This window comes from Saccopteryx bilineata, chromosome 3 (assembly GCF_036850765.1).
Source record: "Saccopteryx bilineata isolate mSacBil1 chromosome 3, mSacBil1_pri_phased_curated, whole genome shotgun sequence".
Lineage (NCBI taxonomy): Eukaryota > Metazoa > Chordata > Mammalia > Chiroptera > Emballonuridae > Saccopteryx > Saccopteryx bilineata.
Window position 1 is genome coordinate 155,368,993 of NC_089492.1, and position 25,562 is coordinate 155,394,554.

Below are 25,562 nucleotides of genomic sequence, written 5' to 3' on the forward strand. Positions count from 1 at the left end.
ACCTCACAGCACCACTGTGCTCTTGGCTTTCACACAGGTACCCGCAAGATGGAATACAAGGGCAGCAGCTGGCACGAGACCTGCTTCGTCTGCCACCGCTGTCAACAGCCCATTGGAACCAAGAGCTTCATCCCTAAGGACAACCAGAATTTTTGTGTGCCCTGCTATGAGAAACAGTATGCCTTGCAGTGTGTCCAGTGCAAAAAGGTATCTGATTCTGCCCCAGGCCTTACACACTTGAGCCAGTTTGGCTCTTTCTGAGAGATGCCAGCTGTGAGCCTTGAACAGGTGAAAGTTATGCCCCTCGCACCTGCATCCCATAATTCTGATGTTGTTCTGCACATCGGGTCCATCAGTCACGCAAGCACAGTTGTGATTTGAGATTTAAAAAGTCCTTTATCCCTTCCTTCTTTTGGACCATTTCCAAACATTTCTCATTTATGACTTGATGTTAAGGAGAACTTATTATTCCAAAGCTATCTTTATTATACTGCTCTCCTTGAAGCCAGAACCCAAGGCTAAACTTAGTGAGAGGGAGGGAGGAGAGGAAGGAGGGAGGGAAAAGTAAGGGGAGAAGGCTCACCCCTCGGGTAGGGGCAGAGTATGAATGACTTATCCAGTGGGCGGCGTGCTGTGTCTATCATGGCTGTTAGGTTAGAGATAGAAAAGGAACCCTGCACCTGTGAGAAGCCTCTCCCTCCTGCCAGCCCTGCCGTCAGTGCCCTCCAGGGTGTACTTGTTTGCTGCAGTGTTCTCTTATACACACTGGCTTGACACTGTGGACTGGGTTGAGTTATGCCCTTCATCGTTGGCCTTGCCCTGGGCAGTGCCAGTTGTAGAACTTGGTGCAGACTGTTTGGCTGCTGCCCTTTCTTGACTGCACTGTGACACCATGTCACCAGCGGGGCAGGACAGCTAGGCTGGAGTGCCCTGCCTGCCTGTGCCTCTTCAGAGGGCAGAGTATTACCCTTTTTCTTTAGCCTTTCTGTTTCTTCCCCTCATTTCCACTTTTTACTACTATTTTGAATTCTGTTTCTCCATTTTCCCTTTTGTGTTGTGCTATTTATGTACTATTTACCCTCTGTCCTTGGATGGCAGCTCACTCCTATGTTTATGTTGGGAATCTTCTCTGCTCTTTATTTTTCTCATTGAGATCCAAGGAGAGTTCACGTCAGCTGTTCTCCATCCTCTGCCACCCCTCCCCCACTCATTGTCCTATTCCATTGTGGAAATGCAGGCACACCTCCTGTGTGCCCATCAGCACATACGCCAGCATTCATGTCAGGTGCGCCTATCCCTCCCACCCTGATAGGCACTCCGGGGCCCGAGGGTACAATGGGGGAAAGGACAGACCCAGTCTGGGTGGAAATGTACTCTGATGTCAAACTTTCAAGGACTATGTGAAGTCATCTGAGGAGTGGGGGACCATGGCGGTGTTTAGGGAGTATTCTCTAAGACAGCTTCACCTGTGCTGAGACATTGACGTTTGCTGAGTGATGCTGGGGAGGAGAGGGCACATGGAATCTCAGTAGAGTGAGGGCCAGGGAGTGTACTCCAGACAAAGGGAACATCTTACACATAAACACCTTCTGTAGCCATGCCAATATATTTTGCATAAATTCTGTTCCTTAGAGGAATGCTTACAGGATGATTATTAACGGCTTATAGTTTAACGAAAAGAATACTGGCTAAAAGGAAGTCCTGAACTCTAGCTCCTCCTTTGTGAGTTCTCAGGCAAGTCAATTTCTATGGGTCTCAGTTTACTCATCTGCAAAATGGAAATAAAATCTGTCTTTATGTAAGGACTGTTATACTTTATGTAAGGACTAAAGGAGGCACTGGGTCCTACAGCAGTGTTAAAATACACTGCCAGACAGTGCTAAGGGGGGTGTTTCCTTCCACTCCCCCATCCACTCTGTCAAGCTCAGACCCGCCAGCTCCAGAGATACCTTACTCAGTTCTATCCTCCATCCATCTTTTAATAGACTATGAAAAGCAACAATATAAAAAGGAAAATAGTAGATCAAACTGAGGTATTAATGGCCAGTTCTGGTCTATCTGGCTTCTTGCAAAGGTTCTAGACCAGGGGTAGTCAACCTTTTTATATACCTACTGCCCACTTTTATATCCCTGTCAGTAGTAAAATTTTTTAACCACCCACTGGTTCCACAGTAATGGTGATTTATAAAGTAGGGAAGTAACTTTACTTTATAAAATTTATAAAACAGAGTTACAGCAAGGTAAAGCATATAATAATAATTACTTACCAAGTACTTTATGTCGGATTTTTGCTAAGTTTGGCAGAATAAATCTTTATAAAACAACTTACTATAGTTAAATCTATCTTTTTATTTATACTTTGGTTGCTCTGCTACCGCCTACCATGAAAGCTGGAACGCCCCCTAGTGGGCGGTAGGGACAGGTTGAACACCACTGCTCTAGACTGGAAGACATATGAGGAGGAAGGCTTTGGGCTTGTTTCCCTGCCGCCTTCTGTGCAGCGGCAGCAGGCACTGGTCTGAGGGGCGCGTCACCTCTTCCACAATGAACAGACCCAGTTGTGCAGGGATCTGTCTGCTTGATGCAGGCTCTGGCCCCCCTCCCAGCACTGCCTCTGCCCATGAGGCAGCACGCTGCTGCCTATGACATGGCACTCAAGTCCCAGCATCCCTCTGTGGGGCTGAGAGCAGATGTCCTAGTACCTGAGTCCCAAGCAGGAAAGCCTGGGTCTGCAGCAGTTGGAGGGGTGAGCCAAGGTGACTGTGATGTCTGTGAAGCAGTTTCTTAGTGACTTTTACACAGAACGGGATGCTTTCTGGATGCAGATCTTGCATCATCTCGTGGCAACGACTGAGGCTAAGGAAGTGTGCGAAGAACAGAGGCCACTGTGCCTCAGGAAACTGACCCTTGCCCTCTTGCCTCCTCCAGCCCATCACCACAGGAGGGGTCACTTACCGGGAGCAGCCCTGGCACAAGGAGTGCTTTGTGTGCACAGCCTGCAAGAAGCCACTGTCTGGGCAGCGCTTCACGTCCCGAGATGAGTTCGCCTACTGCTTGAGCTGCTTCTGCGACCTGTATGCCAAGAAGTGTGCTGGGTGCACCCACCCCATCAGTGGTGAGTGTCTCAGGGACCCCCAGGGTGTACAGCCTCTGCTCTTCTTCATGGAGCCATCTGAAGGTTGAACCTGGTGCATGATTTTAGTGTTTACTGACACACACATGCACCTGGGCAATATTGTGGGTTCAATTCCAGACCCCCACATTGAAGTGAGTCCTACTCTTTTGCTGGTGGAGGGTCTTGCCTTAGATTTGTTAAAAACCCAACAGAGTGTGGTAATGCAAATCGCAGAAATGAGGTGTGCCCGTGTACCTACTGTCTGGGCCTCAGGACGGTTCTATCTGGCTCTCCTCCTGTTACAGTGGACACGTCCACAGGCAACACTTCCTCTTTACCTCACCTGGTCTCTGAAGACCCTGTGAACGGCCTGTTCTCAAGACTTTATTACTTCTGCATTTGGTTCTCTTCTCTCCAGAGCTGCGATCTAGAGCATGTGACAAGCACATAAGCACAGACAATGTTCAGGCTCAGTGGGTACACCGGGTTCTGAGGATGCTCCACAGCAGCCTGGAGACTTTTCCACCACAAGGCCATGGCTGGAGGAGGGCACAGGGCATGTTGTGGGTAGTGCCCTTTCATGTCCCACAAAGGGCTGGGCAAAGTAAGAGCCCCAAATCTGGCTGGCACACTAGGCATCGAACTAAACTATGAAACATGCTGAAAAATTGAGTGTGGGGAGCAGACTAGTCTTGTTAAGTGTTCACCCTGTATTGCCACACAGGGGATGACTAGGCTGGGAGGGAAGAGTGGGAGGTTCCATGACACAGGCTTCCCAACTCCGTGACATTCAGCTGATCCCTGTCAGGGGCAGATGGCAGACACATGCAGTATAAACACAGGGACGGGGCCTGGCTAAACGGCATTCCTGTGCAGCTTCACCATCCACACTCTCCCTGCGCTTGTTTGACTTTCCTTTTCCTCAGGCCTAGAACCAGGTTCACCTAACTCAGCTCACTCACTGGATATAGAAAGTCCCGGGTCCCTAAAATAATTCTCTCTTCTCATGTGTAATCTAAAGCTCATGTTCCCACATGAAATTATAAAGAGAAGCATAGCATCTAAATTTTTCAATGTTAAGATATCCAGTGACAGCCATTTATGTACAGATTTCCCTTGGCAGCACTTAGAAGGAAAAATGAAGTCTACTGCCCTAATGTATTAATCTTTAATGCTCTTCTATAGTAACTTCTGTATAAGTAAATGTTGTAAAATTAAGCTTTATAAAGCAATATAAGCTACATAAAAGCACTTTAAATGTAAAGTCTCAGGTATGTGTGTTAAATTGTAGCACTGTAAAAAAACCAAAACACTAGAAATCTAAACAGAATGAAAACTTGACTCCAAAGGAGGAGAGTTAATTGTCTGAAACACAGATATTAATGCTTAGAAACCTACCGAGAAATTTTAAAATTGCAACAAATATGTACTTCTAGCTAGATTCCTAAACAATTCTATGAGGTTGTAAGTCTAGATTAAATTTCTAATATATCCTGGCCCTGGCTGGTTAGCTTAGTCAGTAAGAACGTTGTCCCGAAATGCCAGTGTTGCAGGTTCCACCCCTAGTCAGGGCACATACGCAGAGCAGCCAATGAGTGCACAACTAAGTGGAACAACAAGTGAATGCTTCTCTCTCTCTCTCTCTTCCTTTCTCTGTCTTAAATCAATTTAAAAAAAGCACACACGCCCTGGCTGGTTGGCTCAGTGGTAGATCGTCGGCCTGGCGTGCAGAAGTCCTGGGTTTGATTTCCGGCCAGGGCACACAGGAGAAGCGCCCATCTGCTTCTCCACCCCTCCCCCTCTCCTTCCTCTCTGTCTCTCTCTTCCCCTCCCGCAGCCGAGGCTCCATTGGAGCGGGGATGGCCCGGGCGCTGGGGATGGCTCCTTGGCCTCTGCCCCAGGCGCTAGAGTGGCTCTGGTCGCAACAGAGTGATGCCCCAGAGGGGCAGAGCATCGCCCCCTGGTGGGCAGAGCATTGCCCCTGGTGGGCGTGCCGGGTGGATCCCGGTTGGGCGCATGCGGGAGTCTGTCTGTCTCTCTCCGTTTCCAGCTTCAGAAAAATACAAAAAAAAAAAAAAAAAAAAAAAGCACACACAAAAAACCAAAACCACTTCTAGTAGATCCTTACTTAGTACTTTTTTTAAATAGAATTTAAATGATTTTTGTAACTAAATTTGAAATAATACTTTCCAACTTTCTGTGCAGAGATGCTTAATTCAGTGTTCATATTTGCCAATTTGCTTACTACCAATATTTATTTGTAACTCCAATACCAAACTCATAGCACTTCCATGGTCACTGGCAGACGACCCACAAAGTAGGGTGAGAATTGGAGTCCCCAGACATGGATGTTTGCCGGTCAAGGTGGAGAAGGTGACACTCTGCCTTCTTGTTCCAGCTTATATTGGAAATAGGGGTCCTTTTCCTGACCTGTTCAGTGCCATGTTTTTTGCATTTCTGGTGCTTTCTGTTGGCATTTTTGCTGTTTTTAAGTGCTTCCCCCCCACTCCCGCATGGGTAGTGCTGAAGTGTTGTCTGCTCCTGAGCCCAGGAAGGCTGTGAGGCACCTTATGTATGAGCTTCCTTCAGGCTTGAGTTGTGTCACTGTTGGCTGTAAGTTCATTGTTAATGAGTCAACAATACGTATTAAATAAGGTGTCTTTGAAAAGAAATAAACATAATGTAGGGTTCTGTATTGATGGTGGAAATAGTATAAGCCGAGGCTTATAGGAACCTAAAAAACCCTGTGCTTCTCTTAGGAGCAGGGGTTCAGTATGTGCTAATTCAGTGATCACAGTGACTTTATAGAACAACTATCTCAAGTGATGAGAATTAACTGCACATCCATCTTGCCCTTAGGAGAATTTGTTCCCCGTGGCTATCTTTGGATCTCTCACCTATCACTTGCTCCCTCTGCTGTCATTTTAAGGCAATAGTGGAGCTTAGAAAAATAGGCTTTCCACCTGGGAAAACGCTCACACACTAACATTCTTTTAAATCCTCTCCTGCCAGTGCACCTCCTTGCCCCAGAGCCACAACATAGCAGGACCTATCCAAGGAAGGAGAAAGGAGAAACATGGAATGGTAGAAGTGCTGGGGCTTCCTAGCTGCCCCTTGGCTTCTCAGTTAACTCAAGAGTGCTGAAAAGAAAAAGAAGTATAAGCATACCGTGGAGATATTGCGGGTTTGGTCTAGACCAGCGGTTCTCAACCTGTGGGTCGCGACCCCGGTGGGGGTCGAATAACCAAAACACAGGGGTCGCCTAAAGCCATCAGAAAATAGACCACCACAGTAAAGCAGGTATCATGATAAAAGAAGTTGTAATCCTTTTGCTGGTGGAGGGCCTTGCCTTCACATCTGTGAAACTCAGTAAAGGGCAGTAAAACAAGGTCTGCCTGTGTCTTCCAGCTGTTCTAAAGCCCTTACCCCTAAGTCAAGTTAAAGTGTTGCTTAAACCACTGCCCTTCAAACTTGGCTGCATATTCAAAATACCTGGGGAGCTTTAAAAATGACTACCTGGGTAAGATTTAACTGGCCATGACCTGGAAGTCTTAAAAGCAGAAAAGTTTGAAACCCACTGGCCTAAATCACTAGTTTGGTTCTGCCTCAGAGATAGGGCCTGGGCTTTGTTGGTCTTCCATAGCCCTTATGAGTCTAGGATTAGAGGTAATCAAATAACAAAATGGTTATTTAGTGTAACTCTTATTCTTTTACTTTTACTTTTACTTTTTTTTTTTTTAGCAAGAGAGTGAATGGGAGCGACAGGAAGGAAGAGATGAGAAGTATAAACTCATAGTTGCGGCACCTTAATTGTTCATTGATTGCTTCTCATATGTGCCTTGCTTGACCAGGGGGCTCCAGCAGAGCCAGTGACCCCTTGCCTAAGCCAATGACCTTGGGTTTCAAGCCAGTGAACACTGACATGATCCCACATTCAAGCCGGTGACCCTGCATTCAAGCTGGTGACCTCAGGCCTTTGAACTTGCACCTCAGCTTCCCAGGTTGACACTCTATCCACTGTGCAACCACGGGTTAGACAGCTTAACTCTTCTATTAAAACTGTAAGATATTTAGGAAAAGAGTTGAAAATTGTTGCTAGCATAGCAGAGGTGCTGTGGCATTGGAAAGAGAACTTGCATTGCAGGACAAATTGAAGTCCCAATCCTGTCACTACCTAGCTGAGGGGGATAAGCTCTGAGGCCTCAGGTCTCCCTCATGTAAAAAGGTTTAATGCCTAACATCAGCCTCATCAATTAAGGTACAAAAGCAAAACTGTTCAATGAATTACAGACTTCTCATGGTAGGCTGAGATCTCAAACTATCAGAAATGGAGTAATCAGAGTGGTTGTTTTTAATATGGTAGATTGAACCTTTATTTCTGGAAAGAACTCTTTGTAATTAGAATTCATTGATCTAAATTTCATCAAAATTGATTGCAACTTTAAGATAATTATGAATTTGATTTCACTTTATTTCAGAGGGCTCAGTGGCAGTACACACAACTATACTGTAATAAGCAGTCCATGTGCCAGAAACATTGGATGAGAACTGGTCATCAAACAAGAGTCAGACACTCTAATTGAAATGTGTTCCTTTTCATTGTTTAAAATATAAGAGTTTTCTCTATAGCCCACGTCTTCATAAGCTGCTCTCACCTCTTAGTGCCTCCTTCCACCAGTCTCACTGCACCTCCTACCCAGCTCCCACCACCTTAGCTCTGTGCTCTGCAGCTTGTCTCATGACAGCCCCTCACACACACAGATCATTTCTTCTGTGAGGTCTTTCCTGACCATTCCAGAGAAAGTTAACATTTTTCTCTTCAAAATCCCTTTTAGCACTTGATTCATTAAATCGAGACGGGAAATTAGCTCCTCGTCTCAGTGAGTTTCATTCTGGTGGGAAACTAATGTACACAATATGCTCTTTATAATTATACTGTTATCATACAGCTTAGGAGCCAGTGTATGCATGTTCCTGCACTCCTCAAGGCTCTGCATGATGTCTGATGTTCACATGGATCCCAATACCCAGCAATCACACTCTGAACTGGGTCAAACCAGAATCCCTTTTCCAGTCCTGGTACTGAGTCTGACTGGTGAAACACCCTTCCTCTTTTCACCAGTGTCACTTTTTCTCTGTCACTAGGAATTGGCGGCACCAAGTACATCTCCTTCGAGGAGCGGCAGTGGCATAACGACTGCTTTAACTGCAAGAAGTGCTCCCTGTCCCTGGTGGGCCGAGGCTTCCTCACAGAGAGGGATGACATCCTGTGCCCCGACTGTGGGAAAGACATCTGAGTCAACACAAACACTGCGACGCACACGGGCATACAGACTGTCCTCCTCAGCCAGGCAGCCCTGTGTCTGGCGTGCACCAGCCACACTGAGACTTCCCCTGCTTCTCAGTGGTATTCCCGTCGGTTCACACCCTTTCATTCTTTGTACTAGTTCAGCCCCAGGGAAGGAGGAAACCTCCATGGAAACTTAAGGTGGGAAGATGGTTTTGATCAAGCAAGACAAATCCAAGTGCCAAAATCCTTTTAAATATCTTTATAAATGTATCTTTCACTGTGTACTCAATATTTAAGTGCAATTAACATGTCACGGACTTGCAAGCTTTCCAAACTACATAAGGTAATGAAGAGTTTGTATTTACAACTGTAACCTTCTGTAAGGTCTACAGCAGGCGTCCCCAAACTACGGCCTGCGGGCCGCATGCCGGCCCCCTGAGGCCATTTATCCCCCCCCCCCCCCCCGCAATTCCAGAAGGGGCACCTCTTTCACTGGGCGGGGGTCAGTGAGAGGAGCACTGTATGTGGCGGCCCTCCAATGGTCTGAGGGACAGTGAACTGGCCCCCTGTGTAAAATGTTTGGGGACCCCTGGTCTACAGCAAGGTTATATGGCTTACAGTAGAGTTATCCAGGTGCAGGGTGTAAAGTAATGATTACACATGAAGGTTCTAAGTACAAACAACACTTTATTGCACGTTCCATGAGTCACTGTCTGATGTGTGAGCTCTGGTGGGCTAGGTCAATGTGGACTAAACTGTATGACACCTTTTACTTAAAAGCCTTCAGTTAGCACCATGGCCTCTTCCTTGCTCCCTTCTCTTTGTTTCCCGCCCCCAAACTCTCTTTCTCTGCATGTGACATAGTTACACAAACCCCAGATATGAGCCGTGACAATGGAGGCAGTTCAGGGTCCCTCAGAGCTCCAAGCTCTCCCATAGTCGAGGATCTTGCACTGACCTGCCTTCTCTCCCAGAAAGTGAAGGATTGCAAAAGGACATGAGCACCTTGAGGCCAGAGATGATATCTTGTTCATCTGGACATTCTCAACACCTATGCAATTTAGGGCACACTGGGAGCCTCTCAGTATTTCTGAAAAGAAAGAGAAAAAAGAGAGATCACTGCCATGTGATAACACTCTATACTTTGCCTAGAAAGTATAGATCTAGCATCGTTAGTTATTTTGCCAACTTCTACTTCCTAATATAATAATAAAAGTATTCTTGCAAATGTGCTTTTTAAAATAAATATATCAGAATCCTAAAAAAACAAACAAAAGTAATATCTTTCCAAATGTTATTTTGGAATATCTTACCTATTCCTTATAAAACCACAGACACACTAGACATATTCAATCTTAAATTACCCAACTTGCCAAAAACAGTAAAGATCTTGGCGGCGAGCAATTTAGAGGGGACCAGTAACAAAAGGGCAGACCAGAGGTTCAACAGAGAAAACCAGGAAAAGAAAAGCCCTTGGGGTGACCCTCACCCCTGGGAGCCTGAAGATGACAAGCATGGACTGGGTTGCTACCATGCAGGAGCAATCAGAGAGATGTGGAGCCTACTTGAAAGCACTCTCCAAGTTGTATACAGCAGTGGTCCCCAGTGATCCCCGGGCCACGGACCGGTACCAGTCCACAGAGAAACAATAAATAACCTACATTATTTCCATTTTACTTATATTTAAGTCTGAACGATGTTTTATTTTTAAAAAATGACCAGATTCCCTCTGTTACATCGTCTAAGACTCACTCTTGACGCTTGTCTCGGTCACGTGATACATTTATCTATCCCACCCTAAAGGCCGGTCCGTGAAAATATTTTCTGACATTAAACCGGTCCATGGACCAAAAACAGTTGGGGACCACTGGTATACAGGAGTCCTATTTGCTGAAAGAGCTTAGGCAGAATCTCCAACCTGGCTGAGTACATATTATGAACATGTTCAAAGACCTAAGGAAACCATGTTTAAAGGATAAAAGGAACATATAACAATCATCAATCAGCATGAGAACACCAATAAACAGGTGAACATTAAAACAGTCAAATGTAAATTGTGGAGTCTAAAAGTACAATAACCAAAATGATAAATTCACAAAAGGAATGTGAGCTAGGAGGAGAAAAAAAATCAGTGAATTTGAAGATGAAACAACTAGCACAAAAGTTGAGAAACAGAAAAATAAAAAGAATCAAGAATGAGCAGAGCCTCAGAGAAATGTGATCCAACATTACGTACACCACCATGCCAGGAGAGGAGAGAGGGACAGGGAAAAGAGTTTTCAGAATTCATGGCTGAGACTATGGAAGATGGCGATGGTATAGGCGGACGTACCAACTTCTAACTCCCAGAACCAAAGTGGATTACAACTTAATTTTAAGAACCATCATCTGGAAAAACCAACTTTGAACTAAACTAAGAGTTCTTTAACCAAGGAACACTGAAGAAGCCACACTGAGACTAGGAAAAGAGGAAACGTAGAGAGGGCTGCCCAGCTCCCCGGAGTGAACGGCAGCCCAGAGAGACTCATGTGGCAGGAAGAGAGTTTAGCAGAGAGGAGAGGGTCCTGAGCCCCAGGAACAAAGCCTCAGCCTACAGCCCCAGAGCCTAGAAGAGGCGTATGGACAGTATTTAGCTGCAAAACAAGTCAGGATACTGTTTGTGAGAAAGAGACAGTTTTCTTAGACCCAGGATTCTTCTTAAAGGGACCATGCAGAAAACCTCTTTCACAACCACTCACCCAGGGCTCCGGGGGACAGGAAGAGAGAAGAGGATCTAAGTAGCAGGAAGAGAGTGTAATCTATGAGGCACAGGGAGAAATACTTTGAGGGATAGCCACCCTAACCCCTGGGACGAGTCACTCCCTAAATCTGCAGTGAATATTTCCCCTGGAAACAGCAATACCAGCAAAGGCAAGCAGGACGTCAGCCAAACAAGCTCTCCCGCAGCACTCAGAGCAGAGTTGCTTAGAAGGAGGGAGCTTTCAGAACTGCAGTATGGAGTGTTAGGGTCTGAGCTGCAGTACCCGCACCCACATGCTGAGGGCTTGCTGGAGGGCAGGAGGTGGCAGGACACAGAAGCGTGGTTCCATCGGCGGGGGCAGAAGCCGGGCCCGTCACGCCTGAGGCCCATCGTGAGCTCAGTCTAGCCCAGCGGTTCTCAACCTGTGGGTCGCGACCCCAGTGGGGGTCACCTAAAGCCATCGGAAAATAAAATATATATTTCCGATGGCTTTAGGCGACCCCTGTGTTTTGGTCGTTCGACCCCCGCCAGGGTCGTGACCCACAGGTTGAGAACTGCTGGTCTCGCCCCACGGGAATGGAGAGGACACTCGAAAGCGGTCCAGCCAGGCTGCGGGCGGCCTGCAACCCCACCTGCAGGGGAAGGGCAGGAGCCTGGGAACGGGCGGAGATACACTGCTGAGCAAGGGTGCACACAGCCTTGTCTGACCTGCGGAGCCGAGGCTTGTGGCCCTATGCGTGAGCCGGCTCCACCTGGAGGGCAGGGAGAAAGCCCAGAAAAAGGCAGAGACCCACAGCTGAGCAAGGTGCTCACCCTGCCCTTGGTGCAGAGGACCGTGGCCTTTGCGCGGTGTACAACCCCACCCATGGGGGCGGAGCGAAGGCTGAAGACAGGCTGAGGCTTGTAGAGCCGGGCACTTGAACACAGCCCCTCCCGTGCAGGAGAGGCAGAAAGCAGAGAGATAGCAGCAGCAGGCCAGTGCTGGCAACGCCCATACCTGAATGCCCTAGGCAGTGGCAGAAGGGGGTGACCAGATTGCAGACAGACCACACATAGGGAACACAGAGGCAACACCCATTGCACTCCAGTGGCCAAACCCTTCTTATACACAGACAAAATGGGCAGGCAGAGAAATGCAACTCAAATGAAAAGAGAAATCCCAAGAGAAGGACCGGAATGAGTCAGATATAAACAAATTACCAGATGCAGAGTTTAAAATGATTATTAGGATGTTCAAAGAGCTTAAAACAGGGGTCTCCAAACTACGGCCTGCAGTTCGTATGCAACTCCCCTGAGGCCATTTATCAGGCCCCTGCTGCACTTCTGGAAGGGGCACGTCTTTCACTGGTGGTCAGTGAGAGGAGCACAGGATGCAGATCCTGTGCTCCTGGAGTACTGTATGTGGCAGCGCTGCAAAGTGCAGTGTCACTCACGTACAGTACTACTTCCAGGGATGTGGGACACATGCATCACGGCTCCGGAAGCACATTATATCATTTGTTACAGCTAGCAGTGACAAGTATGGAACTGGACACTGACCATTTCATTAGCCAAAAGCAGGCCCATAGTTCCCATTGAAATACTGGTCAATTTGTTGATTTAAATTTACTTGTTCTTTATTTTAAATATTGGATTTGTTCCCATTTTGTTTTTTTACTTTAAAATATGTGCAGTGTGCATAGGGACTTGTTCATAGTTTTTTTTATAGTCTGGCCCTCCAACGGTCTGAGGGACAGTAAACTGGCCCCCTGTGTAAAAAATTTGGAAATCACTGGCTTAGAACAACAATAGATGGTCATTACGAACACCTAAATAAAGAGATAGCAAATATAAAAAAGGAAATGGAAATAATAAAAAAGAATCAGTCAGAAATGATAAATACAATATCAGAATTGAAGACCACAACGGAAGGATGGATGAAGCTGAGGATTGACTCAGCGAGTTAGAGGAAAGATAAACAAAGGCATGGAAGCAGAGCAGAAAAAAGAAAAGAGACTCAAAAAGTCTGAGGAAAATCTAAGAGAGCTCTGTGACAACATGAAAAGAAATCACATCCGTATCATAGGGGTTCCTGAAGAAGAAGAAAAAGAACAAAGGATAGAACCTTTGTTCAATCAAATCATAGCTGAAAACATCCCTAAATTGAGGCAGGAAAAAGTCTCATAGGTTCAAGAAGCACAGAGAACTCCATTAAAGAGAAATGCATCATAATTAAAATATCAAAGCTAGGCGATAAAAAGAAAATATTAAAAGCTGCTAGAGAAAAAAAGGCTATCACCTACAAAGGAGCCCCCAGAAGGATGATATCCAACTTTTTTTTTTTTTTTTCTGAAGCTGGAAACGGGGAGAGACAGTCAAACAGACTCCCGCATGCGCCCGACTGGGATCCACCCGGCACGCCCACCAGGGGCGATGCTCTGCCCACCAGGGGGCGATGCTCTGCCCCTCCGGGGCATCGCTCTGCCGCGACCAGAGCCAGTCTAGTGCCTGGGGCAGAGGCCAAGGAGCCATCCCCAGCGCCCGGGCCATCTTTGCTCCAATGGAGCCTTGGCTGCGGGAGGGGAAGAGAGAGACAGAGAGGAAGGAGGGGGGGGTGGAGAAGCAAATGGGCGCTTCTCCTATGTGCCCTGGCCGGGAATCGAGCCCAAGTCCCCCGCACGCCAGGCCGACACTCTACCGCTGAGCCAACCGGCCAGGGCTATATCCGACTTTTCAACAGAAACACTTGGGACCAGAAGGAAACGACAAGAAATATTCAAAATAATGCAGAACAAGAACCTACAACCAAGACTACTTAATTCAGTAAGACTATCATTTAAAATTGAAGGAGAAATAAAAAGCTTCCCAGACAAAAAAAACACTCAAGGAATTCACTACAACCAAACCAAGGCTGCAAGAAATGGTTAGGGGCCTGTTGTAAACAGATCAAAGGAGAAAAAGAATATAACAAAAGAGGAATACAGCTTTAAAGAATAAAATGGCAATAAACAACTACATATCAATAATAAACTTACATGTAAATGGATTAAATGATCCAATCAAAAGACATAGGGTAGCTGCATAGATAAGAAAACAGGACCCTTACATACGCTGTCTACAAGAGACACACCTTAAAACAAAAGATGCACATAGACTGAAGGTAAAAGGATAGAATGAAATATATACTTCATGCAAAAGGAAATGAAAAAAATAGCTGGGGTAGCATTACTTATATCAGACAAAATGGACTTTAAAACAAACGCTATAGTACAAAATAAAGAAGGACACCACATAATGATAAAGGGAGCAATCCGACAGGAAGATATAACCGTTATAAATATCTACGCACCTAATATAGGAGCACCTAAATATATAAAGCAGACTTTGATGGATATAAAGGGCGAGATCAACAGCAATACTATAATAGTAGGGGATTTTAATATCCCACTAACATCACTGGATAGATCCTCAAGAAAGAAAATTAACAAAGAAACAGCAGACTTAAAGGATACACTAGATCAAATGGATTTAATAGATATCTTCAGAACCTTTCACACTAAAGCAGCAGAATATACATTCTTTTCAAGTGCTCATGGTACATTCGCTAGGATAGACCACATGTTGGGCAAAAAGCGGTCTCAACAAATTTAAGAAGACTGAAATCATATCAAGCATTTTCTCTGATCACAATGGCATGAAACTAGAAACTAACCACAACAGAAAAACTGAAAAATACTCAAACACTTGGAAACTAAGTAGCATGTTATTAAATAACAAATGGGTAAACAATGAGATCAAAGAAGAAATAAAAAAATTCCTAGAAACGAATTATAATGAGCATACATCAACTCAAAATTTATGGGACACAGCAAAAGCAGTACTGAGAGGGAAGTTTATAGCATTATAGGCATACCTTAAAAGCTAGAAAAAGCTCAAATAAACAACTTGACCCTGCATCTAAAAGAACTAGAAAAATAACAGCAAGTAAAGCCCAAGGGTAGTAGAAGGAAGGAAATAATAAAGATCAGAGTGGAAATAAATGACATAGGCTAAAGAAACAATACAAAGGATCAATGAAACCAGGAGCTGGTTCTTTGAAAAGGTAAACAAGATTGGTGAACCTTTAGACTCACAAAGAAAAAAAGAGAGAGGACTCAAATAAATAAAATTAGAAATGAGAGTAGAGAAATAACAACTGACATAACAGAAATACAAAATATTGTAAGAAAATACTATGAAGAACTATATGCCAAAAAACTAGACAACCTAGATGAAATGGACAAATTCCTTGAAACATACAATCTTCCAAAATCAATCTGGAAGAAGCAGAAAACCTAAACAGACTTATTACAACAAACAAGATCAAAACAGTTATCAAAAAACTCCCAGCAAAGAAAAGTCCTGGGCCTGATTGATGGCTTCACAAGTGAATTCTACCAAATATTCAAAGAAGAACTAACTCCTATCCTTCTCAAGCTATTTCAAAAAATTCAAGAGGAAGGAAGACTTCGAAGCTCCTTTTATGAGGCAAGCTCAATTTGTATTCCAAAAGCAGGCAAAGACAACACAAAGAAAGAAAATTATAGGCCAATATTCCTGATGAATATAGATGCTAAAATCCTCAACAAAATATTAGCAAACCGGATCCAGCAATATATGAAAAAAATCATATACCATGGTTATGTGGGATTTATTCTGGGGAGGCAAGGCTGGTACAATATTCACAAATCAATCAATGTGATTCATCACATAGACAAAAGGAAGGAGAAAAACCACCTAATTTCAATAGATGCAGAAAAAGCATTTGATAAAATCTAGCACCTATTCATGATCCAAACTCTCAGCAAAGTGGGAATGCAGGGAACATACCTCAACATGATAAAGGCCATCTATGACAAACCCACAGCCAACATCATACTCAATGGGCAAAGATTAAAAGCAATCCCCTTAAGATCAGGAACAAGGTAGAGGTGCCCCCTTTTACCACTCTTATTTAACATAGTTCTGTAATTCCTAGCCACAGCAATCAGACAATAAGAAGAAATAAAAGACATCCAAATTGGAAAAGAAGTAAAACTATCATTATTTGCAGATGATATGATATTGTATATAGAAAACCCTAAAGTCTCAGTCAAAAAACTACTGGACCTGAGAAATGAATTCAGCAAGGTGGCAGGATATAAAATTAATACTCAGAAATCAGAGGCATTTTATACACCAACAATGAACTGTCAGAAAGAGAAGTTAAGGAAATAATACCCTTCACTATTGCAACCAAAAAAATAAAGTACCTAAGAGTAAATTTAACCAAGGAGATTAAAGAGTTGTACTCAGAAAATTATAAAACATTGATAAAATAAATCAAGGAAGATACAAACAAGTGGAAGCATATACCGTGCTCATGGTTAGGAAGAATTAAACATCATTAAAATGTCTATATTACCCAAAGCAATTTATAAATTCAATGCAATACCGATTAAAATACCAATGACATACTTCAAAGGTATAGAACACATATTCCAAAAATTCATATGGAACCAAAAAAGAACACAAATAGCCTCAGCAATCTTGAAAAGGAAGAATTAAAGTGGGAGGTATCACACTTCCGGATATCAAGTTATACTACAAGGCCATTGTACTCAAAACAGCCTGGTACTGGCATAAGAACAGGCATATAGATCAATGGAACAGAACAGAGAACCCAGAAATAAACCCACAATGGACAACTGATATTTGACAAATAAGGTAAGAGTATACAATGGAGTAAAGACAGCCTCTTTAACAAATGGTATTGGGAAAATTGGACATCTACCTGCAAAAGAATGAAACTAGACCACCAACTTACACCATTCACAAAAATAAACTCAAAATGGGTAAAAGACTTAAATGTAAGCCGTGAAACCATAAGCATCTTAGAAGAAAACATAGGCAGCAAGCTTTCCGACATCTCTCGCAGCAATATATTAATATTTGCTGATTTATCTCCCGGGCTAGGAGTGAAAATAAAAGACAGGATAAACAAATGGGACTATATCAAACTAAAAAGCTTTTGCACAGCTAAAGACAATAAGAACAGAATAAAAAGAGAAACCACACAATGGAAGAACATATTCGACAATATATCTGATAAGGGGTTAATAACCAAAATTTATAATGAACTTGTAAAACTCAACACCAGGAAGATAAACAATCCAATCAAAAAATGAGCAAAGAAATGAACAGACACTTCTTCAAAGAAGACATACAGATGGCCAATAGGCATATGAAAAAATGCTCAACATCACTAATCATTAGAGAAATGCAAATTAGAACCACAATGAGATATCACCTCACACCAGTCAGAATGGCGCTCATTAACAAAACAACACAGAATAAGTCCTGGCGAGGATGTGGAGAAAAGGGAACCCTCCTGTACTGCTAGTGGGAATGCAGACTGGTGCAGCCTCTGGAAAACAGTATAGAGATTCCTTAAAAAATTAAAAATCGAACTGCCTTCTGACCCAGCTATCCCACTTTTAGGAATATACCCTAAGAACACCAGAGCACTGTTTCAAAAGGAGAAATGCACCCCCATGTTTATGGCAGCATTGTTCACAATAGCGAAGATCTGGAAACAGCGCAAGTGTCCGTCAGTGGACGAGTGGTTTAAAAAGCTTTGGTACTCAGCCATAAGAAATGATAACATTGGATCATTTACAACAACATAGATGGACCTTGATAACATTATATGGAGTGAAATAAGTAAATCAGAAAAAAACTAAGAACTATGTGATTCCATAGATAGATGGGACATAAAAATAAGACTTAGAGACATGGACAAGAGTGTGGGGGTTACAGGGGGGGGAGGAGGGGAGGGGCACAAAGAAAACCAGATAGAAGGTGACAGAAGACAATTTGACTTTGTGTGATGGGTATGCAACATAATATGTCAAGATAACCTGGAGATGTTTTCTCAAAAAAAAAAAAAAAAAAAAAAAGTCATGGCTGATAAGTTGCCCAAGTTTGTTGAAAACAATCTAAAATTTATCCAAGAAGCTTGATAAACTCAAAGGAAAATGCAGAGATCCATACCCAGACTCATTATAGTCAAAATGTTGAAAGACAGGATGAAAGGAAGAACCCTGATGGTGCAGAGACTGGACCCCCAGCCCATCTGAAGGGGGTCTGGAGGGAGACACAGGAGGCCTTCTGGGCCTCTACCCCAGCACCGCCATGCCCTTGACCAGCTGGGAATCACCACATTGAATGATACTTCTGGCTCAAAGAATGCGGCTCTATGATAAGCCATTTTATGAACACGACCTTCTATTAAACTGTGAAAGAAAACAAATGTCAACAGGTAAAACTCAACTAGGGAGATAGAAGTCAGAATGTGGTTACCTCTCTGCCTGGGGAGGGACAGGAACTGCTCTGTACTGTGTGCCTGGCAAACTGTGGCTTATTAGCTAAACCCTGCACACCGTCTGCTTTCTTTGAAAAAGCTGTATTGGAGTACAGTCATGACCATTCGTCTACATGTGGTGACCCACATCCATGTGGTGACCCACAGACCTAAAATGAGTACTCTCTGGCCCTTCACAGAAAGTTTGCCAGCCCTTGCTCTTTCTCGTGACCTGGGTGAGAGTGACACACATAAATTCACTGAGCTGTATATTTTAAATGATGTATTTTATGCTATAAGAAAAATTAAAATATGTTACACTTTTTTTTTTTTTTTTGTATTTTTCTGAAGCTGGAAACGGGGAGAGACAGTCAGACAGACTCCCGCATGCGCCCGACTGGGATCCACCCGGCACGCCCACCAGGGGCGATGCTCTGCCCACCAGGGGGCGTCGCTCCGCCGCGACCAGAGCCACTCTAGCGCCTGGGGCAGAGGCCAAGGAGCCATCCCCAGCGCCCGGGCCATCTTTGCTCCAATGGAGCCTTGGCTGCGGGAGGGGAAGAGAGAGACAGAGAGGAAGGAGGGGGGGGGGTGGAGAAGCAAATGGGCGCTTCTCCTATGTGCCCTGGCCGAGAATCGAACCCGGCTCCCCCGCACGCCAGGCCGACGCTCTACTGCTGAGCCAACCGGCCAGGGCCTATGTTACACTTTTTATAGTTTACTATACTGGACAGTTAATGTAAAGCTTGTCTATTTTTCTTTAAATGTTAGAAAGCAAACTTGCTCGGTCTTTACCTGATCTTAGCTATACTGGGGCTCAGGCGGGGCTGGGCAGGGACCACACTGGAGGAGCAGAGCCTGCGTGCCAGACAGCACGGTCTTCAAGGCAGTGGAGGGTGCTCTGTGCTGAGTTCTACAGGCCAGAGGTCCAGTCGGGCTCCTCCAGCCAGAGCAGCCAGTGAGGGGCAGTTTCGTCTGGCAGGTTTTACTGCAAGAGGGTTAACATGAGTGGGGTAGGACCGTCGCTGAGAAAAGCAGGGGGGCTGCAGTGTTAGAGAGCTTGGATGAAAAGGGAGTTGGGAGGCAGATCAGGGGGCCAGTAAGGTACCTGGGGTGGGAGGTAGAGAAGGGAGTGAAAAGAAGGAAAAAGAAGCAAGATAGATGGCTAAGGGGGCAGGGATGTCCAGCTGTTCTCCAGGCCCTGTGGGTTCCTCCCTCCCCAATTCTGGATGCACAGGCCCTACTTGTTGCCTGATCCACACAGCAATCTTTAGAAACGGAGCTGGGAGAAAGAGGGTGGACTTCACATAGGCATAGGTTTTCAGGCCCTCAAAGCAGACCACGAACTCCTTAAGGTTCAGGAATGAACACATCCAGGCACTTGGGCTGAAATGTCCACAGCACATCAAGGATGTCATCAGCCCAGACATGCACATAGTTGAGCTCGTCCCCTGCAAACCAGACCTTTTCCACAGAAACTGTGAAGAGCTCCATCTTCTCAGTGAGCGCCTTCAAACACGCAGGCTTGTTTCTCGAAGTCAGGGCTGTAGCAGACCCTAAGCAGGGACATTCAGAGGTCTATAACCTTGTTCTCCAAAATGTCCGTGTAAGTCATTTCCTCTCCTGTCTCCCTGGAGGTTGTGCTTGTGAGAAATGTAGTGAAGAATGGCGTTGCTCTGAGTGAGCCTCGGAATACTATCAGTGAAGTAGGGCAGATCTGGGAAGGCCAGGCCCAGCCTGGGTTGTTCTCCCAGCACGGCTTCTGTAGCAGCAGGAGCGTTCCCCATCATGTACTTCTCCTTCTTTTTTTTTTTTTTATAAATAAATTTTTATTTTAATGGGGTGACATCAATAAATCAGGGTACATACATTCAAAGAAAACATTTCCAGGTTATCTTGTCATTTAGTTCTGTTGCATACCCATCACCCGAAGAGAGATCATCCTCCGCCACCCTCCATCCAGTTCTCTCTGTACCCCTCCCCCTCCCCCTCTCCCTCCTTCCCTCCCCCCACCCCCATAGCCACCACACTCCTGTCCATGCCTCTTAGTCTCGCTTTTATGTCCCACCAATGTATGGAATCCTGCAGTTCCTGTTTTTTTCTGATTCGCTTATTTCACCCCGCACAATGCTACCAAGACTCCACCATTCCGCTATAAGTGATCCGATGTCACCATTTCTCCTAGCTGAATAATATACCATGGTGTATATGTGCCCCATCTTCTTCATCCAGTCCTCTATTTTTTTTACAGTGATTAAAAACCTTTAAGCAAACTCTTGGCCAATACAGCAAGATACTTCTCCTTCTTTGAGTCTGTGTCCTCCAGGAGCAGGCAGATGGCGTGAGCCAGCCCACAGATGTTCCAGTAACCCAAAGTCACAGCCATGGCGCTGGTTTTTGTGCTCTTGAGTGGAGGGATTGGTGCTTTTGAATAAAAAAAATTACTTTTTTTCCCCAGCAGAACTGTCTCTTACATTTAACAAGTCAGAACAAGCTGTTTTCTCTCAAGTTTACCAAGAGAAAACCTAACCATGAGTATTGCATTAGGCACTGCCTCACTTTGTGACATTCTGTAGTGTTGACTGCATTGATTTTTATGTTTCAGTGTCTTAAGTTTTGATTTAAATGCATAACTATTTTATAAAACAGATGACATATTAGAATAAACTATATGCTTAAACTGGTGGCAATATTTAAATGCTTAGGATATTGCAAATTCTTAATACAGTAGCCCACCTTCCATCAAAGCCATGAAAATCATCTCCCAAATAACTAAAAACAGTTTCTTAAAGAGGGAGTCACCTTGCATGGCCCTTGAATGCAGTGAACCAGCGCAGCTAGTAATTCTGGGTCCTGAGTGGGAATGGCGCAGAATTAAGAAAATAGGCTTAAAAGAGAAAAAAGGTGGGCTCGGGAAGATTGCAACACACAAGATAGCTTGCAAAAAGCAAGTCTCCACCCCTCTACCTGCTTTATTTATAGGGCAAAGTAAGATCATTAGCAAATCAAAGAGATCATTAAAACAAAGTCACATTTCCAAGGCAACCCAAGAATTCTCCCAAGTGCAGAAAACCCTCTACTCTGCATAACATCTTAACTTCACAAAACAGAGAATAAAAAGGAAACTGCCTCCAGTCTCTCCAAGGGACACGGGGGATAGGACAAGTAAAACAATCCAGCATTACGGCTAACATGGAGATGGGGAGAAAAATTCAGCCTTTGGCAACTTCACTAAGCAAGTGAGGTGAGGTAATGAGTGCAAATACTCAGCTTCATAGTCAATATGGAGGAGCGGGGGTGGGGGGGACTTAACCTTTTGCTAAACCTCGAACTTACAAAGGCTTTGCCACTTGCAGTCTCCCACACTTGAACACTGCAAACAGCTCACTGCCTGTGTCTGCTGTGACGCACTGAGCCCTGAACTACATAGAATGACTACTGTTGTCTTCATACTGTCCTTGGCGAAAGCTTACTCTACAAAAACTTTAAAGAAATGTCTGCAAAAGACCTCAGTGCTGCTGGCAGAGAACTTTAGAGACTAGCAGAGAAATTCTGTCACCAACATAGAACACATCACTGACTCCTCACAAATGGACACAGTCCAATCTGTCAGTCAACCAGCTCAATACATAAACCCTAATTCCCATTGAAAAGGTATTTTTTAAGTTAGCTCTACTAAAGCAGAATAAAGGTAGTGCTGTACACATCAGTCATATTACTTTAGAAATGTAAAGTACTCAGAATATAAAATCAATGTCAACCATCTTTACTGATGCTCATTCCGACTTGAGGGAACCTCTCATTTGCTGCTTGGCTATTAAACAACAGACCAAGGGGGCTAAAGCATAAGTATAAGGTAGAAACACAAAGAAATAAGATCTAGAAGAGACTTGAGGATCAGAGTGGAAATCTACCTGCCTGACAGAGGGAACGACACCCAGAGAGTAAAGCTACTCAAAACGACAGAGGCGAGCACACTGGATCCAGGTCTCCGGACTCCAGGCCCATTGTCCTTGCTGAGTACAACTGCTATAAATGTTTTTATTACGTCCACCTCTTCTCTCCGTTAGCTAAGATGACTCTCCTTATGTATACCTGCTTTTCCAAAAGCTGACGCTGTTGTACACTTCATTCCTGGGTGGGGTGAAGGTGTGTTCTAGTAAGAGACCTATCTCTAGTTGAAGAAAAAAGCAAGGGATCTAGGTTTTAGTCGCTGTCCTGCCATCAACTAATGGCATGCCTGTAGAAAAGTCACTTCCTCTCTCTGGGCATATTTCCTCTTTTGTAAAATCAGTGCTGGATTATACTGTTTTCAGTCTGAAAAACAATTAGGAAAATCCATAAATCTACTTATTTGATAAGCTTAAGGGAAGGCATAAATCTAAAATAAAACATACTCTACTTTCTTACACATACACAATCATGAGGGGAATGCCATTTCTGAATGCGGGTGTTTCTAAAACAGTGGGAAGGAAACATCCAGACAAAGCATGTGCCAAATGTACCAAAGCTGAGAAACTGACCTTTCTAAGCATGCCAAAAGAGCTGAGAGAATAAATAAATCTGTTAAGAGAAATAGGAGTCAAGGCCCTGGCAGAGTGGCTCAGTGGAGAGCACGTTGTCCCAGTGTGCCAAGTTGCAGGTTTGATCCTTAATCAGGACACGTACGAGAAGCAGTAAGTAGACAGGTAATGGAATGAGATTATGCTTCACTCTCTCTCTCTCTCCTCCCCTTCCTCTCTCTCTCAAATCAATGGAAAAATTTTAAAAAAGGAAAGAAATACGAGCAGCCATTCACAGCTCTACAATTAGAAGGACATGAATAAAAAACTCTTAGGTTCTGGAGATGTTTTCTCTGAACACATGTACCCTGATTTATCAATGTCACCTCATTAAAATTAATAATAATAATAATAATAATAATAAAAAGACCTCTCAGGTTCTGAGGGATCCTTTAAGAGAAAAATCTATTCTCTGCTTTTGGTTGGTTTCCTCAGGCTTCAAGAAATTAAAAATGTAACTAGTAAACCATCTCGTACACAGAATACTGACTTTATTAAATGTTTTTCAGATTTCTTCTTAAATTATTTGAATGTGTAGACTGAATCAACAGATTAGTAAAAGGGGAAAGCCCTTTGAGGGCAGAGACCATGTCTTATACCAACTCCTATTTAGAATGTGAAAATACAGTAAACCCTTATTAAATGAATGATATGTTGTCTGGGAAGTTTGATTCTTTTTTTAAGGAAAATAGAGAAAAGTTAACTTGACATTCTCTTGTTCATTAAATGATAAAACTCCAAATATTCAGTGTGTCCGTAAAGTCATGGTGCACCTTTGACCGGTCACAGGAAAGCAACAAAAGACGATAGAAATGTGAAATCTGCACCAAATAAAAGGAAAACTCTCCCAGTTTCTGTAGGATGATGTGGCAGCATGTGCACATGCACAGATGACGTAACACCGTGTATACAGCGCAGCTGCCCACGGCCATCCCAGTTGAGATGTGGACGGTACCGAGGAAAAGTTCAGTGTGTTCTGTGGCTCACTAAATTTGAATCTGACCAAAGTGCAACGTGAATATTGGCGCGTTTATAATGAAGCGCCACCACATAGGAATAACATTACTCGGTGGGATAAGCAGTTGAAGGAAACCGGCAGTTTGGTGGAGAAACCCCGTTCTGGTAGGCCATCAGTGACGAGTTTGTAGAGGCTATACGGGATAGCTACCTTAGGAGCCCTAAAAAAATCTGTGCGTGAGCCCACATCGAACTGCACTGAATAGGTATGAAACTGGGAGAGTTTTCTTTTATTTGGTGCAGATTTCACATTTCTATCGTCTTTTGTTGCTTTCCTGTGACCGGTCAAAAGTACACCATGACTTTACAGACACACTGTATTTTTTTAAGCAGCATGATTTAAGTAACACTGGAAATGAGTAGAGTCTACAAGAATAGAGGCAAACAGTGTACATAATCACTGTCCTCTAGGAGACAGTCATTTCCCACAGGGTCCAGGTGAACAATTTTGCCTCTGCTGCATGTGTGCACTGAGATGGGACAATTCACCAGTGGATGGTGGATGGTGGGAACCTGGTTTCTCACTTTGGGGCAGGAAGTTAGAAACAAGCAAGGGAGGTCTGCAATGATCCATATAGTGCATTACAGTTGGAGACATCACATGAACTCATGCTTAGCTTATTATAGATAGGTTATCTATAAAAAATATGGATATGTGTATACACTGGGGTTAGTGTGTATGTGTGTGTGTGTGTGTGTGTATACTGCTCACAAAAATTAGGGGATAATTCAAAACGGATATGAAGTGATGCAGTTTCCCCTGATTTCTGTGAGCAGTGTATATTTCCCTGCTCTGTCCATGGAGAAGGCCTAGAAGCAATGACACCCTGATATCAATGGGCACCCTAGGGCCCACATCTTGCTTTCTAATACCGTTCTTCCATAAAGGGAACAAGGCTCCCTGGAGAAGTGGCTGAGGCCTGGACTGGGACAGGAGGTACACATGAACCTGGAGCGCCTTGTCCAGCCAGACAGGAAGGAAGTGCCTCAAGAAACCAGTGATGAGGCCTGTCAGAGGGACAGAAGCCAACTGAAGTTTTCAATGGCCAAAGCTAGCACAATCCGAGCAAAACAAACAAGAAAGCATTACTTTATAACCCAAAGTATGTGAGTCAACAGATATAAATTGTTAAAAAAAAAAGGAGGACAAATCTCTTGCACAAAGAAGTCTAAATAATTTATGTAGATACTTGGCCAGCAAGGTGAGCATAACTCCGCATTCCTTAAGTGATTTTCTTCCCAAGTACAGTATGAAAAGGAGGAAAGAAAGCAACTGCCTTGACCTCACAAATAGTACCTCAGCCAGGTGACCATGATTTACCTCAAAAGTGGTCGCCTGACCTGTGGTGGCTCAGTGGGTAAAGTGTCGACCTGGAACGCTGAGGTTGCTGGTTCAAAGCACTGGGCTTGCCTGGTCAAGGTACATATGGAAGTTGATGCTTCCTGCTCTTCCCCCCACTAAAATAAATAAATAATTA

The 25,562-nt window shown here is 44.1% G+C and overlaps 2 protein-coding genes and 1 pseudogene across 15 annotated transcripts in view; 1 reads left to right on the forward strand and 2 right to left on the reverse strand.

The window, feature by feature from the left end:
- The window catches only part of FHL2 (four and a half LIM domains 2), a 75,421-nt gene extending 66,223 nt beyond the window's left edge, over nt 1-9,198 (forward strand). For all 12 annotated transcript variants that reach the window (XM_066267869.1, XM_066267870.1, XM_066267874.1 and 9 more), the window contains 3 exons: nt 38-207; nt 2,929-3,115; nt 8,261-9,198. In XM_066267869.1, coding sequence (XP_066123966.1) covers nt 38-207; nt 2,929-3,115; nt 8,261-8,412 — 509 coding nt within the window. In that variant the 3' untranslated portion in view covers nt 8,413-9,198. The remainder of the gene's footprint in view (nt 1-37; nt 208-2,928; nt 3,116-8,260) is intronic.
- Nucleotides 9,199-9,340: 142 nt separating this feature from the next.
- C3H2orf49 (chromosome 3 C2orf49 homolog) overlaps nt 9,341-25,562 on the reverse strand; it is a 31,086-nt gene continuing 14,864 nt past the window's right edge. For all 3 annotated transcript variants that reach the window (XM_066267885.1, XM_066267884.1, XM_066267882.1), the window contains one exon: nt 9,341-9,495. The gene's annotated coding sequence lies outside the window, so the exon portion shown is untranslated. The remainder of the gene's footprint in view (nt 9,496-25,562) is intronic.
- LOC136330697 (glutathione S-transferase Mu 1-like) lies at nt 19,508-22,145 on the reverse strand (annotated as a pseudogene).